The sequence below is a fragment of the Phoxinus phoxinus genome, assembly GCF_949152265.1.
Source record: "Phoxinus phoxinus genome assembly, chromosome: 11".
Classification (NCBI taxonomy): domain Eukaryota; kingdom Metazoa; phylum Chordata; class Actinopteri; order Cypriniformes; family Leuciscidae; genus Phoxinus; species Phoxinus phoxinus.
Window position 1 is genome coordinate 8,985,310 of NC_136886.1, and position 14,796 is coordinate 9,000,105.

The 14,796-nt window shown below is 37.2% G+C and overlaps 1 protein-coding gene across 3 annotated transcripts in view; it reads right to left on the minus strand.

Annotated features, from left to right (window-relative positions):
- Nucleotides 1–14,796, minus strand: part of sema3fa (sema domain, immunoglobulin domain (Ig), short basic domain, secreted, (semaphorin) 3Fa) — a 94,856-nt gene that overhangs the window by 44,539 nt on the left and 35,521 nt on the right. Inside the window, exons 1-2 of one of the 3 annotated variants that reach the window (XM_079629662.1) lie at nucleotides 1,478–1,988; nucleotides 572–741 (exon numbers count right to left, since the gene is read on the minus strand). In XM_079629662.1, the coding sequence (XP_079485788.1) occupies nucleotides 572–701 (130 nt within the window). In that variant the 5' untranslated portion in view covers nucleotides 702–741; nucleotides 1,478–1,988. Of the gene's footprint in view, nucleotides 1–571; nucleotides 742–1,477; nucleotides 1,989–14,796 lie in introns of those variants that run through there. The other 2 variants (XM_079629664.1, XM_079629663.1) reach the window with 2 other exon arrangements.

Genomic DNA, 14,796 nt, shown 5'->3' on the forward strand with positions numbered 1-14,796 from the left:
GCCAACCAAGAGCCGTGCACACACCCAACATGAAATCCAATTCCCCCAGCAAGGGTTAAACTCGCAGTTGTGCAAATTCTGAATTTAAGTCCTTTCTGGTAGACATGCTCAATCCCAAAGAGTGTTCGAAAAACCAATTAAAGAAACACAATAAATGGGCAACAGAAAGTAAAATTAGTTCAGGCAGCAGACTACGAAAACTCCTTGAATTAGAAAGGTGAAACAGACATGTAACCTAAGAAGGGAAGTAGCTTGCTCAGCACAAAACTGAAGAGATTCCCACAAAGCACAATAAAAAAAAACGTATTGTCTAATACGACAATAGAATAGAAGCACATTAAAAATGCACTGAGAGTTAACATTATGAGACTCGGGTTTCCTGGAAACACTGAGGACAAGAATAATAACGCATATTTCCCATGCAATCTATATCATATCAATTGCAGTTGTTTGTTTATTTATTTATTTCTACATTAATTTGAAGTGGATGCCATCTCCAGCAGGGGCTGTAAGCATCCAGAGAGCAACAGTGTGAGACAGTCAGAGCAAAGACAACAGAAATGCATCTTACCTTTGAAGGACAGGAAGACTCGTGGAACAGAGGCGGGTGGCAGGGAAGACAAAGGGCTGCTGTGGACCGAGGCAGCTGAGAACACAGAGACCAGAAGGGTCCCCAGCACCAAAGTCCCGACTCCCTGCATGATCACTTTATCCAAAGACCCACAAGAGATTTATTCGGTCCTGCATGAGAGGGGAGGGAGGAAGGGGGTGAGGATCAACATTAGACAGATATAAATGAGCTGATAGAGTTCCTCATTCAAGATTTCAATTTTACATCTCTTCTTACTCAATGGTAGCAAATGGAAATCGTTAATGGAGATAAGTTTAAGTGATTTTTATTCGCAGATATATTTACACGTGTCTACTCAATTGGTTATCGGTAATAATTGTTATCACTTTGTAATAATTGACTTATTAAAATATTCATAATGCACGTTATGGTTTTTATTGTTGTAGTAACGCTATAATGTCCATTTAGTAAACTGTGTCAAAAAGCAGTAAAAGATTAATAATAATAATAATAATTCATATATATTTTTTAATTACTTTAAATAAATAATCAGAGAAGTATCGGTCTTACAGCGGCTGATCTCTGTCACAACTAAAGCTTTTTTCATTCCTTCCAAACAAATCAAATTGATCTATCAGTATATGACTTGCAAATGAACTTCAACGATCAATATTGTCATTTCCATTTTCAGAAAAACATGTCTCAATAAACCTATCAAAATATTTTTTCCATCAGATTTCAGTAGCGTGTATTGGACTGATCCTCTTAAAAATAACGTAGCCTAAAAACAAAACATTTGGATAACAACTGTGCTGCTGATCTTCTGTACAAACAAGTAATGTATATGACGTGAAGCATAAAATACATGTTTGTCTTAAAATAAACTGAAATTAACGCAGAACTCACCTACAAAACGTCCGTCAAAAACGACCCTGTGTGTCCAACTGTACAAACCATTTACAATCCAGCGCAAAGAAAACGTACAGAAACAAAAAACAATGCGTCCAGTCAAAAGTAACTGCATACACGTGTCCACAAAGTAGTTGCTCCTTTAAATGTATGTTTTAATGTATGATACTGATTCCGTGTCAGTTCAAATGAAGTGCAAGTATCCCCTCTCGACCGGAGTTTTTAAACCCGTCTCGTGTATTTTTGTCCACGCAACAGCACCAGCAGCAGCAGCAGCGCGCGCTTCAGGTCCACTGACTGTCTGCTGCTGAAGTAGTCTGGCAGGTGGATGGAGCGCTGCTACTCCCCCCTGGGCGGAGACTTACCTTAAAAGTAACACCCATTTATGTTTTGTACGCAATTAGGCAATGCAAATACATGCGGCGAAACCAAAACAAAATCATGAGACATGTTAGTAATGGTGGACATTGGGGGTGCTACGTTTATCTTTACTAAATCACACGTAAACATTCGAACGACTCTCGTGTGCGCTCGCCTCGCGCTCCATCACCCTGGGCGACGCCCACGCGCTACACGCGTTCAAAACAGTAGCCTACCACAGTTGTTTGGAGATAAAAGACAACAATTGAATTGCATTCTTCTGAAAAGAAAGGAAGCAATGCGTATAATTAGGCCAATAATATGTATTAAAACTTATGATACAACGCACCTCTTATGGAAAACGCACATTTTCTGCTATGATAAAAAAATATATTTTTAGTGAATGGAGAAACGAACTAAATGACAAAAGAAGATTGTTTCAACTCCAGCATGGAGGATAATGGGTCCTACTGTATATACGCCTGTAGACTATATAGCATGCAAAAAGCAATAGGCCTAAGTCATGAAACAATAGTAGGCCTATCTGATCCTGAAGTGATACTTTGCATCAGGCCACACAAGCTGAGGAGCCGTCCGCCATTCACAAAACTGAAAACTAAAACAAATGACAGAAAACTTTGAGCCAGATAGGTATTTTAAAATGTAAGTGCTATAGTCATGGTTAAAAAAAATTTTTGTTGTTGTTGTTAATTGTACAACAGTTAAATAAATAATTTTCACGGTTGTTGGTAGGCTATATGTCAAAAAACATCCAGGTCAAAGAGCAATGTCAATTGGTGGATGCAGTATGCTGCCATGTTAATGTTATATGTTTCCTTTAAACTTTAATTGAAAGAAACATTGATGTTATTACCTTTTACAAAAATATAAATCATAAGTCTTCTGTTGCATAATATATATATATATAGGTTCAGAGATTCTGATTAGCAACATAAATCTGCAACATTTTAAGCATAAGCATCTTAAGCATTTCGTTGATAACCTCATGGATCAAGAAAAAATGAAAGAGTCGAGGGCTCAATCCACGATAGCTTTCTCTGATTTGCTGAAAATCAGTAAATGCAATGTTTCACAATTTGATTTCATACCATTATAGAATAAATTCCACAAAGTATGAAATCTGCCCTAAGGAGACAGAAGTAGAGTGAGAATGGCATGTTAGTGCAGAACACATAAGGATTATTCGATTTGTTGAGACTTTTATGTAAAAATGGCAGTGCAGAATGATGATTGTTGTAAATGTGTTCATATGTGCAGTTTCACACAGGCACAGTATAACCGCATGCTGGGGTCATAGTGCAATGTGGACTTGCATACTTGCATCTCAGTATTTGTGCAAAAAAAGCGCAACCTGATGTTGCACCAAGTTTGCGCAAAACAGCCATTGCCTGACCACAGAAATGCCAGTAAGGGCTATTCATCAAATAAATGGCTGGATTGCAAAACATGCATCCAAACCACAATACACAAACCTTTAATTCAGAATGCTCACTGACGGATTTGTGAATTACATTTATTTTTTTGTATGGTTTTAGTGTGTGTGTGTGTGTGTGTGTGTGTGTGTGTGTGTGTGTGTGTGTGTGTGTGTGTGTGTGTGTGTGTGTGTCAGAAAGTGAGAATGAGAGCAATTTATAGTGGAAGGGCAGTCAGTGTTGCAATGATCTGACCCAATATAGCAATTTATATGCAGTCTGTCTTTATTGGTGTTTTGAGTGGCATAGTTTATTAAAAGCAACACTTGTCCTCCATAAATATGCTATTTACATCACTTATTCTGGTTACACTTGATCCGGTCTCCAAATGGGGCAAGCATGAACAAATATGTAATTACCTTTATTACATGCAACATTCCATGCAATGTTTTATTAAGCAAAATAATAATAAGAAAGCCAAAAAATGACAATGAGCTTATTATGATATTAAAAATAAACTGCTCTTTAAAACAATGAAACATATGGGCTGGATTTCAGATCAGTTACATAGTTTTCTTTTTGTGATAACTGATGAATCTCTGCAAGATTTTTCTCTGGAACTGGAATGTGTGTGCAAAGCTCTCTCTCTCTCTCTCTCTCTCTCTCTCTCTCTCTCTCTCTCTCTCTCTCTCTCTCTCTCTCTCTCTCTGATGAGGCCAGTGAAGAAGCACAGATGAAGATAGACAGATATTGAGATATTTCATTCTTTCAACACCTGACTGTCTTAGTGAAGCATGTCATTCTGTGCAAGTGTGTGTTTGTGCACTAAAGGAAACGATAATCTCGATAGCCAAAATGACTGGATTTTAAAAGCCTCCGCAATGACGACCAAATGTGGCACACAACAATATCCTTGAATATGACAGAATTAAACAGAAATTAAGCAGAGTACTGTGTGAACTATAAGTGTCTGGTTGAAGTCGGCTCAAGAATGCAGATAACAGGTGTGATCCAGGACGACAATGACACAGAGACACGGAATGGCCTTGATTTTCACACACCAAGCCAAGGCAATTACCACTCGTAGCTCAGTAAAGCATCTCATTATCTCTGCATCAGCAGTCAGTCAAAGCACAGGCTCGTGTGGGTATATTCCAATCTATTTCATAAGTTAGAAAGGACATGGCGATACACACCGGATGAGTGGATTAAGTGTGATTTATGTGGTCTGTTCTGTAAAGTTTTAAGCGATCAACCCAAACCCATAATATTTGCTCAGTATTCAAAACTGGCCACTCAAGTTCATATAATTTTCCATTATGTAAATGCAAATATTTCCATGCAATTTATAGCAGCAGGCCTACAGTAACCTTAAGATACTGTATGGTCATCACTACCTTTTAATTATCTTAATGATTTTTGCCGTTCTTTTCACGCCTCATAATCTCATTTATGATTATCGTCAACTAACATGATCGTACAACCAGATGCTGGGTAATTTAGATCAAATCAAAATGACATTCAAAACGAGGCAGATGTCTTGGGATTTGTATGGAGTGCGTTAGAATCAGATTTGACCGTATGGAATATTATTAGTGGGATCCATGGCCTCTTCCGACAGTTAAAAACTTCTGGGGAAATGGATGGATCCTGTGAAGTGCATTATATAGTAGAATGGAAAAACACTTATCACTTAAAATCAAGGAGAAGAGGTATTGGAGGAAATGGCATAATTCCTTATAGTGACTTCAAAGATGGAGGTCAAGGGAAAGTATCTACAGAGTTGGGGATGTATTTCCCCTATGACAAAGATAATCCCTGGATCCAAATATGCCTATATATAGACCTTACGCGCCAGAGAAACTAGCGCGCAGCCGTCTTTAGAATACTGCGTTTGAACTTCCGTTTTTGTGGTAGTTCTGTGTATTTCTATGGCATCGCTCTCGAAGAGTAAATAGCTGAAGTGGATTTACTTATTGTAGAGTTAACGAAAGTTATCATGAGCATTGTAATGTTTGCAAATGTCATAAATATCAGTAGATATTAAAATCAGCGGCTCATTCATAAATCCGTAAGATCTTACTTTAATGCTGTGGAAATACAAACCGGAAGACACAACACAACGAGCGCAGCGCTGAAAAGGGAGCATATTTTTCGATCCTGAAGTTTAAAACCAAATGTAGTATCTACTGTACATGCCATTTCCAACGCAGCTAATGACTGATGAAAAAAAAAAACATTTATATTTTAAGAGGCCCTGTGTCAAAGAAATACATTATTTTTCACATATTTGACATTGTTGCAGCACTTCTCTACCCAATCTGTCAGTAACGACCTGGGGTGGGTTTCCCAATGCCAACTATAGTCACAAATTCCGTTGTTACCAACACAATTCTATGGAACTCGTGACCATAGTTGGCTAACGATGCTTAGTTTCGGTCTCTTTGAAGCCCCTCCTTCCGAAAAATCAAATGTGCGCTGATTGGTCTACTGCACCAGTGTGTTGTGATTGGTCAACCGTTTCAAGAACGTTTTTCTCACTGTTTCGGAAACGTAAGTCCCCTTACCATAATAACCCCTTTGTTTGCATATTGGGCAGGAATTATTTAAATGAGGAATAGTGTGACGTACGGAAAAAGTCTACAAGACAACCATAGAGGCGTTCCAGGGAGTTCAGAAACAATGCTTACTGATATACAGAATAACTCCATTTAGAGTGGACTAAAAATTGGACAATTTAGCAACATTACACACTAAAGAATGTTGAAAATGTGAAAAAGCATTATAGGCCCTCTTTAAATTTAAATATTTTATTAAAAAATAAAAATACACACACACAACCCTTTTTAAAGATAACAAAGTTGATTTATGCATGTTCACAAAAAGACACACACGCACACTTAATCATGTTCATAAATACCTGTGCTTTGTTTTGCCTAATTTCTTTCAAGACATGCCTGCAGGAATAAGCATGTTTGCTCGCACACACACACACACACACACACACACACACACACACACACACACACACACACACACACACACGCACACACGCACACACACGCACACACGCGCGCACACGCACACACGCGCGCACACACACACACACACACACACACACACACACACACACACACACACACACACACACACACAGGTCAGATCAGCTCTGGTGCATGTAATGACTGATCAGATACTCACCCCTCAGTCACGGCACAGGAGCTGCTACCTTTTACCTTTGAGATAAGACATTAAAAATGCACAGCCTCCGCTACCACTCTCAGGACTCCAGCCTACTGTTCATTAGCATTTAAATGAGAAAGAGATAGTCGTGTTTGCCTGCAAGTCATATACCTACAGCAAAGAGCGGAGAGACTTCAGTAGACTTCCTATACATTTCTACACCGCTTCTGAATCTATCCCTCCAAACAACAATAGAACCTGCTGCTTTTATGCCTGACAAAAGACTGCTTGATTCTAAACAAATTAGCCATTGTGTTTTGCAATTTAGATTACCGGTATAGTTCAGCAACATGGTTTCCAAAGAAGTTCACTGAACATCAATGCTGGCTATTTAATTTACATTTGCATATTCATGAGAACATATATGGTTTTGTTTCTCAGTGTTTGTACTAGAAATTTACATTTTAACCAGATAGTTTTGAATGCTTGTTCAATTGTTCATGCAGTTGTAAACCTATTTTATTTAATGAACACAAGCATGTTTTGTTGTATTTACAAATTGCCAAAAATGATTTAAAATTATATTATAAAATCAACATTATTTTATTGGTAATCAACAGCACTACCACCGAAAAATGTAGTTCTTACCAAAAAAAAGACCACGCTTGTTGACCAGCATTTTTGTTGGTTAACAGCACCAAACCAGCATTAACCATCATAAATCTGCTCTTTTTAGCAGGCTAGCATTATCGAATCTGCTGTGAGTTATGGAAAGACAGGCTGCTTTGCCTGAAAGATCAATCTGTCAATCTTTGGAACAAGTAGCTTAAAAGATGATAGCCTGCTTGTGCTTGATCTTTTCCAGATCCTGAACTGATGCAACCAATATAATGTGGTTTCAAGGGAAAGAGAGAAAGTTTAACTAAAGGTGTACGCATGTTTCCGATTTGTCACCTCAGAAAAGCAGTCATGTTTTAATAATGTTTTGTCTGTGGTTTTCATGCTGGCTTTTCATTTTTTTAAAGTGACCAACTATCTTTTTTACAGTAAATACAGTAAAAACAGTGTCACTGGATTTTCCTTGTTCCCAGGGCTGAAACTAAGCTTCACTGCAGTGGTCACATATGGATCTAATCATGGCTGTTACAAACTGAGGTGTCCCACGAATAACAACAATGGTTTCATTTTCAAATGGCCCCCCGTCTGAAAGAGCCTCTTTCCTCACAACCCGTGGCCAGCAGGGTTGTGTAACCATCATCCTGTCAGAGTTGGCTGAATAAAACCCACCTCAAACTCCTCATTGCCGCCCCAGAAAACCACAGACGGCCCCTATTTGGACGACTAGCCCGGTGAACGCTGCGGAGACATGCTCCAAATCTGAACTATGTACTGAATATACAAAATCCAAAGCTCTAGTGGCCAAGGAAATGGGCTGAAGACATGAATGATTCTACTGAAGTGGAGGTGATGGTTTCAGAACAAGAAAAACATGGTTGTGTGAGTCTTTTTAGGGGATGGAAAAAAATGATCCAAGAACTGGACTAACGAGATCTAATTCACTTGGGATTAGATGAATAGGACGAGAAATGCAGGAGGAAAAAAGCAGGAACTACTGATGTGGGTCACCGCAGACTTTAGATCCATTATTGAAGTCTGCTGGACACAAAAGAGTACAATCTTGTCTTCGTATGAACTGTCTATGTAGGCTACATCCTTCCCATTTAAAGGAATGGATCCCACAGGAATTATAATTCTGTCATATTTTTATTTTCTTTCATGTCATTCCAAACCTATATGACTTTGTTACTCTCATATAACACACAACTGATTATTATCAATGATGCGAACTTAATATTTTTGTGGCAATCATGATACATATCCTAATTTTTCTAAATGAATTGATGAATAGGCTGTTTAATGACTCATCAGTGCAGTAGTCTATGGTCAGAGATGCTGACATTTGCACAGTTGCCCTGATTTAGGGCAGCGAGAGCGACTAAAGCCCTGAATCACTGAGCTCCAGCTGAACATGTTTAAATCCCCCTGAATTAATAACAGTTAATCCTTCATGTTGTGGACATAAGGATAAGCATGTCATAAATGCCATAAAAGCTCAGCATGACAAAAGTTTTCATGCAATTTTCTTTGCACTCTTTTGACCAATTGATCCAATTTGTGCGTTTACAGATTTTTCTCCTTTCTTTAGCAATTTTACTTCTTGCCTCTATCCGTGTATTCTGGTACTGTGGTATAACTAATACGTTTAGTCATCAGATTTTTTTTTGTGCTTTTTCCAATTTGCACCTCGCTTTTGATAAAAGCATATGCTAAATGAAAAAAATGTTTTAGGGGTCACTATAAAAAACAAATACACAATATTCAAAGACAAAAAGCACTAAATATGTTATCATGCCCCTCTTGGTTCTTCATTGCATGTTCGAGTATAATCAAAGAAGCATGAAGTTGTTTAAATATCAACAGCATGTCATTCAGTACAAGGGTAACATTCAAAAGTAAAAGTCATACGTCACAGCTTTTAGAGTGACTTAAGAAGCATCTAAATCCCTGAAAGATTACATAACTCCATGATATAAGATGATGTATAACACAACACATGTGAGTAGATAAGAATGGAAGTAGTGTTGGCAGTGTCATTTAATGTGATAACCAGCACAACTACCTTCACACATCTGCTCCAGGAATTTCCAATAGGATGTATGTTTTCAAGAGACATGCTATATCTTACCCAGATGTCAGTGCGCAGTATGAGGTATCTGGTGCATGTGCAAGCTCACTGTGGTTCGGATTAAACGCCAAAAAAACACAACATGTGGCTCTGATCTTACGGTGATGTCACAGCTGCCCTTTTATTAATCCTTGAGGAATGTTTGTGATTGGTTGCAGTGTGCTCTACATCATTACCCTCCTTAAGTAACAAAACCCAAGCCTGGATTTCCACAGCTATGGATCTATATAAACCTCACTGCAGGGCCTGTCAAAGAAACGTATATTGATAGCAGCCATTATTCTGGTTTAAAAGCCCAAATAACACTTGGTTGTTTCCCTTAAAGATTAAATCTGCTGAACTGCCTTGATCCGGCTTACTTCGAATAAGAAGCTGCTTTACCATTTCCCCTCAAATATTAAATTTAAAAGAAAAAACCTTTTAGATAATATTTATTAGTCCTTTGAGTGAGTGCTCAATTTAAGCACCACTTACAAATAGTCAATTCAACATCGATTCAAAAGTTACCATAATTTATAGCCTTTCAAACTATTTATAGTAGAATTGACATAATTAAAAATGGTTCCAAACAGGTGTTTTCGCAGCAATCGCATTGAAGAACAATTTTTTGGTTCTCCAAAGAACCTTTCGGTGAGCCGTTCTTAAAATAACCATTTTTTTTTTTCTCCTAATGTAAAGAACCTTTTCTCACTATAAAGAACCTTTTGTGTAATGGAAAGGTTGCATTAATGTGAAAGGTTCTTCATGGAACAATCAATGCAAATAAAGAACTTTAGTTTTATTGTAAAAGTATTCTTGAATTATTTAAAAAAAATTCTGAAAAGTAAGTTTGCAGGTTTACAACAATTTAAACAATCAAACGCACCTTTTTGAGAAAACAAACGTTCACCATCAGAATGTTTACTAAAATTTCATATGTGAAGCAGATTTTAGGTTCTAGATGCCTGTAACAAAATGATAAAATTATCAAAACAATATAAATATATGAAGCATGTTTATCTTTCCCCAGACATATAGAGAATGTACCCTCCAATTAAATGTGTAACCTCTGCACTAGCATGCATATCGTATGTGTCCTTTTCACAAGGCATATTATAATATGATCTTCAAAAAAGCTAATTCAGCAGGAACAAAATTATTCGAATGGTTAACCTGGAGACCTTTTTCCAAAATGAGTCAATTAAAACCTCCATACCTGAGCAACATTTCTGCTGCATGAGCTGAAAAGTTCAAGCACTGTAACCTCACGTGACCTCTTGCTCATTACTCTCGCCGGTATATGCAGGGGGAAGCTTGGTAGCAATGCCACTCCACATCATAAATATTTAGTTATAATGATCAGTTCTAATTTTAACTGAGTTTGCATCTTAAATTAAATTCATCCACTAGCACAGAGTCATAAGACAGTGTTTGCATAAAGCACAGGTAAGACGCTACTGGGTGGGAAAGCACTCTCAAGTTGACATGCTAATTTTCAATCAGACAAATGAGGTACTAATGAGACACGGCATTTTACACTGATGAGCGTTTGACTGATGAGGTGACATTATAAACACACACGACTAATCATTGTTCATAAATCCTGCCTACTAATATAACAATTCATAGTCAATGTTTAAAACATACCATTCAAAAGCTTGGGGTCAGAAATATTTTTTTAACAGTACAAAGAAATTAATCAAATGTGACAGTTATGCCGTTGCTAAAAATGATATTTCAAATAAAAGCTGCTTTTTTGAACATCAAAGAATGCTGAAAAAAGTATAATGGCTTTCACAAAAAATATTAAGCAACCATTTTCAATATTGATATCAATATTGAGCACCAATCTGCTTATTAATGATTTCTGAAGGCTCATGTGACTGGAGTAATGATGCTGAAGATTTAGCCTTGCATCACAGGAATTAATTAAAATGTATTAAAATGGAAAAATAAATAAATCTGTAATAATATTTTATAATATTACTGTTTTTATTGTATTTTTGATCAAATAAATGCTGCCTTGGTGAAAGTAAGAGACGCAAAAACATAAAGAAATGTTTACCAATCCCAAACTTTTGAATGGTAGTGCATAATAAATATATACCGGTATACAGAATATCCTTTTGTGCTCAATGGAAAAATTTCAGTCAAACAGGTTTAAAATGGGTGAAGTATCTCTTTAAAGACGACTGTGTATGACTGAATACATGCATATGGTCTTTATTTGTGATAACCATCATGGTATGGAGCTCATTAAAATAGGTGTGCAGGTCAGGCTTTGATACACAGCGAGATGTCAATCACAAATTAAAATCTTGAGAAACTGTGTAAACCATCCACCTCCGACAGGTCAAACCATATAAGATGGAATATGTTTTTCTTTGATCAAAAATGGTTTTCTTATAACACCAAAACCTCAACCAAGAGTTCAGCTCAAGCCCTGTGCTGTAACACTGACAAAGTTCTCTCAAAGCAGCAAGTGCTCTTCAGAATTTTACAGCTAGAACTTTAATTTACACCTTTAATTTGGCATTAGCTGATGCGTGAGGTGCATTTCTCGTTTCACACGTTCTCAAAGTTCTCAACCTTCTTATTCACCTTCAAACACTCACTTCTCTCTCTCTCTCTGAATTAGAATGTTAGCTTGATAGCAACAAAACTAAAATTTAAAGGGATAGTTCATCCAAAAATAAAAATTCGGTCATAATTTATTCACCCTCACGAGATTCCAAAGCAGTATGTCCTTTTTTCTTCTGTGGAACATAAAATTATATTTTGAATATTAAATATTTTTTCCCCATACAATGGAAGCCAACGGGCTACAAATGTTGTTTGGCATACCCAACATTCTTCAAAATAACTATTTTGTGTTCTGCAGAAGAAATAAAGTCATAATTTTAGCATATTGTGTTTGGTAAAAATAAACAAACAACATTAAAATAGGCCTATCTTAAATTATATAATATCCTACTAATAGTCATTGAGTGCATTAGATGGATGCAATTGGGAGTTTTTAAAAACTTTATAAAAAATAAAAAAATGACCTCAGGTTTCAAAAATAATCTTGAGGAGGTGCCACCTATGATCACATGATCATAAATGCCCAAATTACGTACTTTTCAAGTGGCGCCGCCTTCTTATATTGCCTGACACCGGTTTCACAGGGACTGCATCACCCATGAAGATGGGCTATAACCTATAGCCTAGACATATTGATAAATTATTGCATATGTTCCCCCCAATCCTGAATAAGTTTTTTTAGCCATAGTTAAAAAGTTCAGACTCTCTCTCTCTCTAGAGAGAAAGAGAGAGCTTAGATGGACATGTACTGAAACAAAAAACACAAGACTATCTTAAGTATTCTCTACCACATTCTTCTTAATACTTAATTATCTTTCTTTATAGTCGTTGTGTTTGATCGTGGCGCTGAGATAAATTGCTAGTCTGTGCAGAGCCAAGCCTTCACATACCTCTTTAACTATTGAGTGTATGTGTATGTTTGTGTGTGTGTGTGTGCATGTCTGATACCTCTGCTCATGGGCCTGGGGGGATTTTATTCTGTCAGGTCTCAAACAGCACTATGGGAAATATGAAACACTGATAGGACCTGCCTATGAACTGAAGCTGATAACAGACGTTTAGAAGTGTGTGCGCATGCATGTGTGAGTGTGTGTGTGTGTGTGTGTGTGTGTGTGTGTGTGTGTGTGTGTGTGTGTGTGTGTGTGTGAGAGAGAGAGAGAGAGAGAGAGAGAGAGAGAGAGAGAGAGAGAGAGATGGAGAGAGAGATTTTTATGGATTGTGAGTAAATTAAGGTGTTTTATCCACATCAAACCAGCTTTTATCTGTAAAGACACCATAATTACAATTCAGTGCAATACCTGCAATGATTAGGATTAATTCATTCACAGCCTTAAGTAATTACATGCAAATACTGAGTTTGAGCTTAAAGACCATGATAAAAAAGAGAGATAAATACAAATATTTGTGCTCATTGCACATGCACTATGTAGCTTGCGGTTATTTTTCACCGGCTTCAAACTGCAGAGGAACAAGCAGCGCCGCAGTGTTGATTAAAACTGATGCTCCAACATGAAAATGAATCACTCATGAAGAAATCAAAGAACTATCGATGTCTCTCTCGCTCTTTCTCTGTGTTTCTCTGTCAGTCAGAGGTTGGTGCTCCTCTAATCAGCTGTCATCAGTGTAAATGTGAGCCGACTGCTCTTGGCCACTGAGGACATCAGGCAGCTCTCTCCTGTCAACTCCCATTAGCCCTCACTAGCGTCATAGCAGACTTCTGCCCCATTAGCAGCATGGCAATATACATTATACATACCACAGCCTAAAAAAGGTGTTATGAAACATTTGTCTAGCCAGAAATACAGCCATCTGACCATCTGCGGCATGGATGTTTGAGAAACAAAGCACAGATGTGGGATCTTAAAAGCAAGAACATCCTCCCAACATTTCAATGAGCATGTTTACATGCACGATCTTATACCGATTATGCTTAATAACCCAACATGTATGGTCATGTAAACACCTTAAACTGTGTTCTTTTCTCAAGTAAAAGCCATAAATAGTTTAAATCCATTTCCGGACAAAGATTGTTGTCCACTACCCCCAATATCACTCTACTTTACAGGCATTCTTGTGCTATTTTTTTCAGCATGTGCACGTCTTGTGTGCATATGTGCTTGTTTTTATGTCAAAACCAGAGAAAAACATGTCAATTTCAAAATTAATTTTGACTTAAGTTGACAGGTTTTCATACTGAGCTGATTCTTGATACATGTAAACACAATCAATGTTATAATTAAAGACTTCATTTCATAAATTGTTTACAGGGAATAGGCAGATTTTTTCACCCCAGATTTTCTCTGTTGCATTAAACAAATCTGGAAACAATTGGATACAAAAAATGTGTGGATCAAATGTTAAATGGAGCTGAGACAAATACAATCTTATTGATAGATCAGCCAATTTAGCATAGATACTTAATAAAAACAGAAGTGGCAGAGTGTGTGTAAAAAAGAAAATTCTGAAGAAAAAAAAAAAAAAACTTTCTAGAAGTTTTCTAGCGTTACCTACAATATAAGTATAGGGAACATACATGATAAATTATCAATCACCAGCTCACTGACCTTGCAAAACATCTAATTGCAATGAACCTAAAATCTAGTTCAATTCAAACATGAATTATAGTTCATTTCCACTGTGGCATTCAGGTTGTTATTAGTTTGGACACTTTGATAATAAATGTTATACCACAGTTCATAAGTTGCAGGTTATGCTTTAGTACAGTAAATCATGCAAAATCCTATTATGTGGATTTTTTTGTGATTGTAATGGACAATTATCATTTATTTGTTTTTATTTTAGCTCAGATTGTTTCATTGAGACTTTCAAACTTGAAATTTTGAGCCCAGATGACTAGAGGAAGACAACTGATTGCTCAACCCCAGCTGTCGTGATGGAGCCACGGGCACCTCATCAGCCATGGCACCCTAATCTGCACTATACGGGGGATAGTGCGAGGGGATTGGTTTGGGAGTGGGGCATGTCACCCTTTGGCTTTATATCTGAGGAGTTTAGCATGTGACCAACTGCAG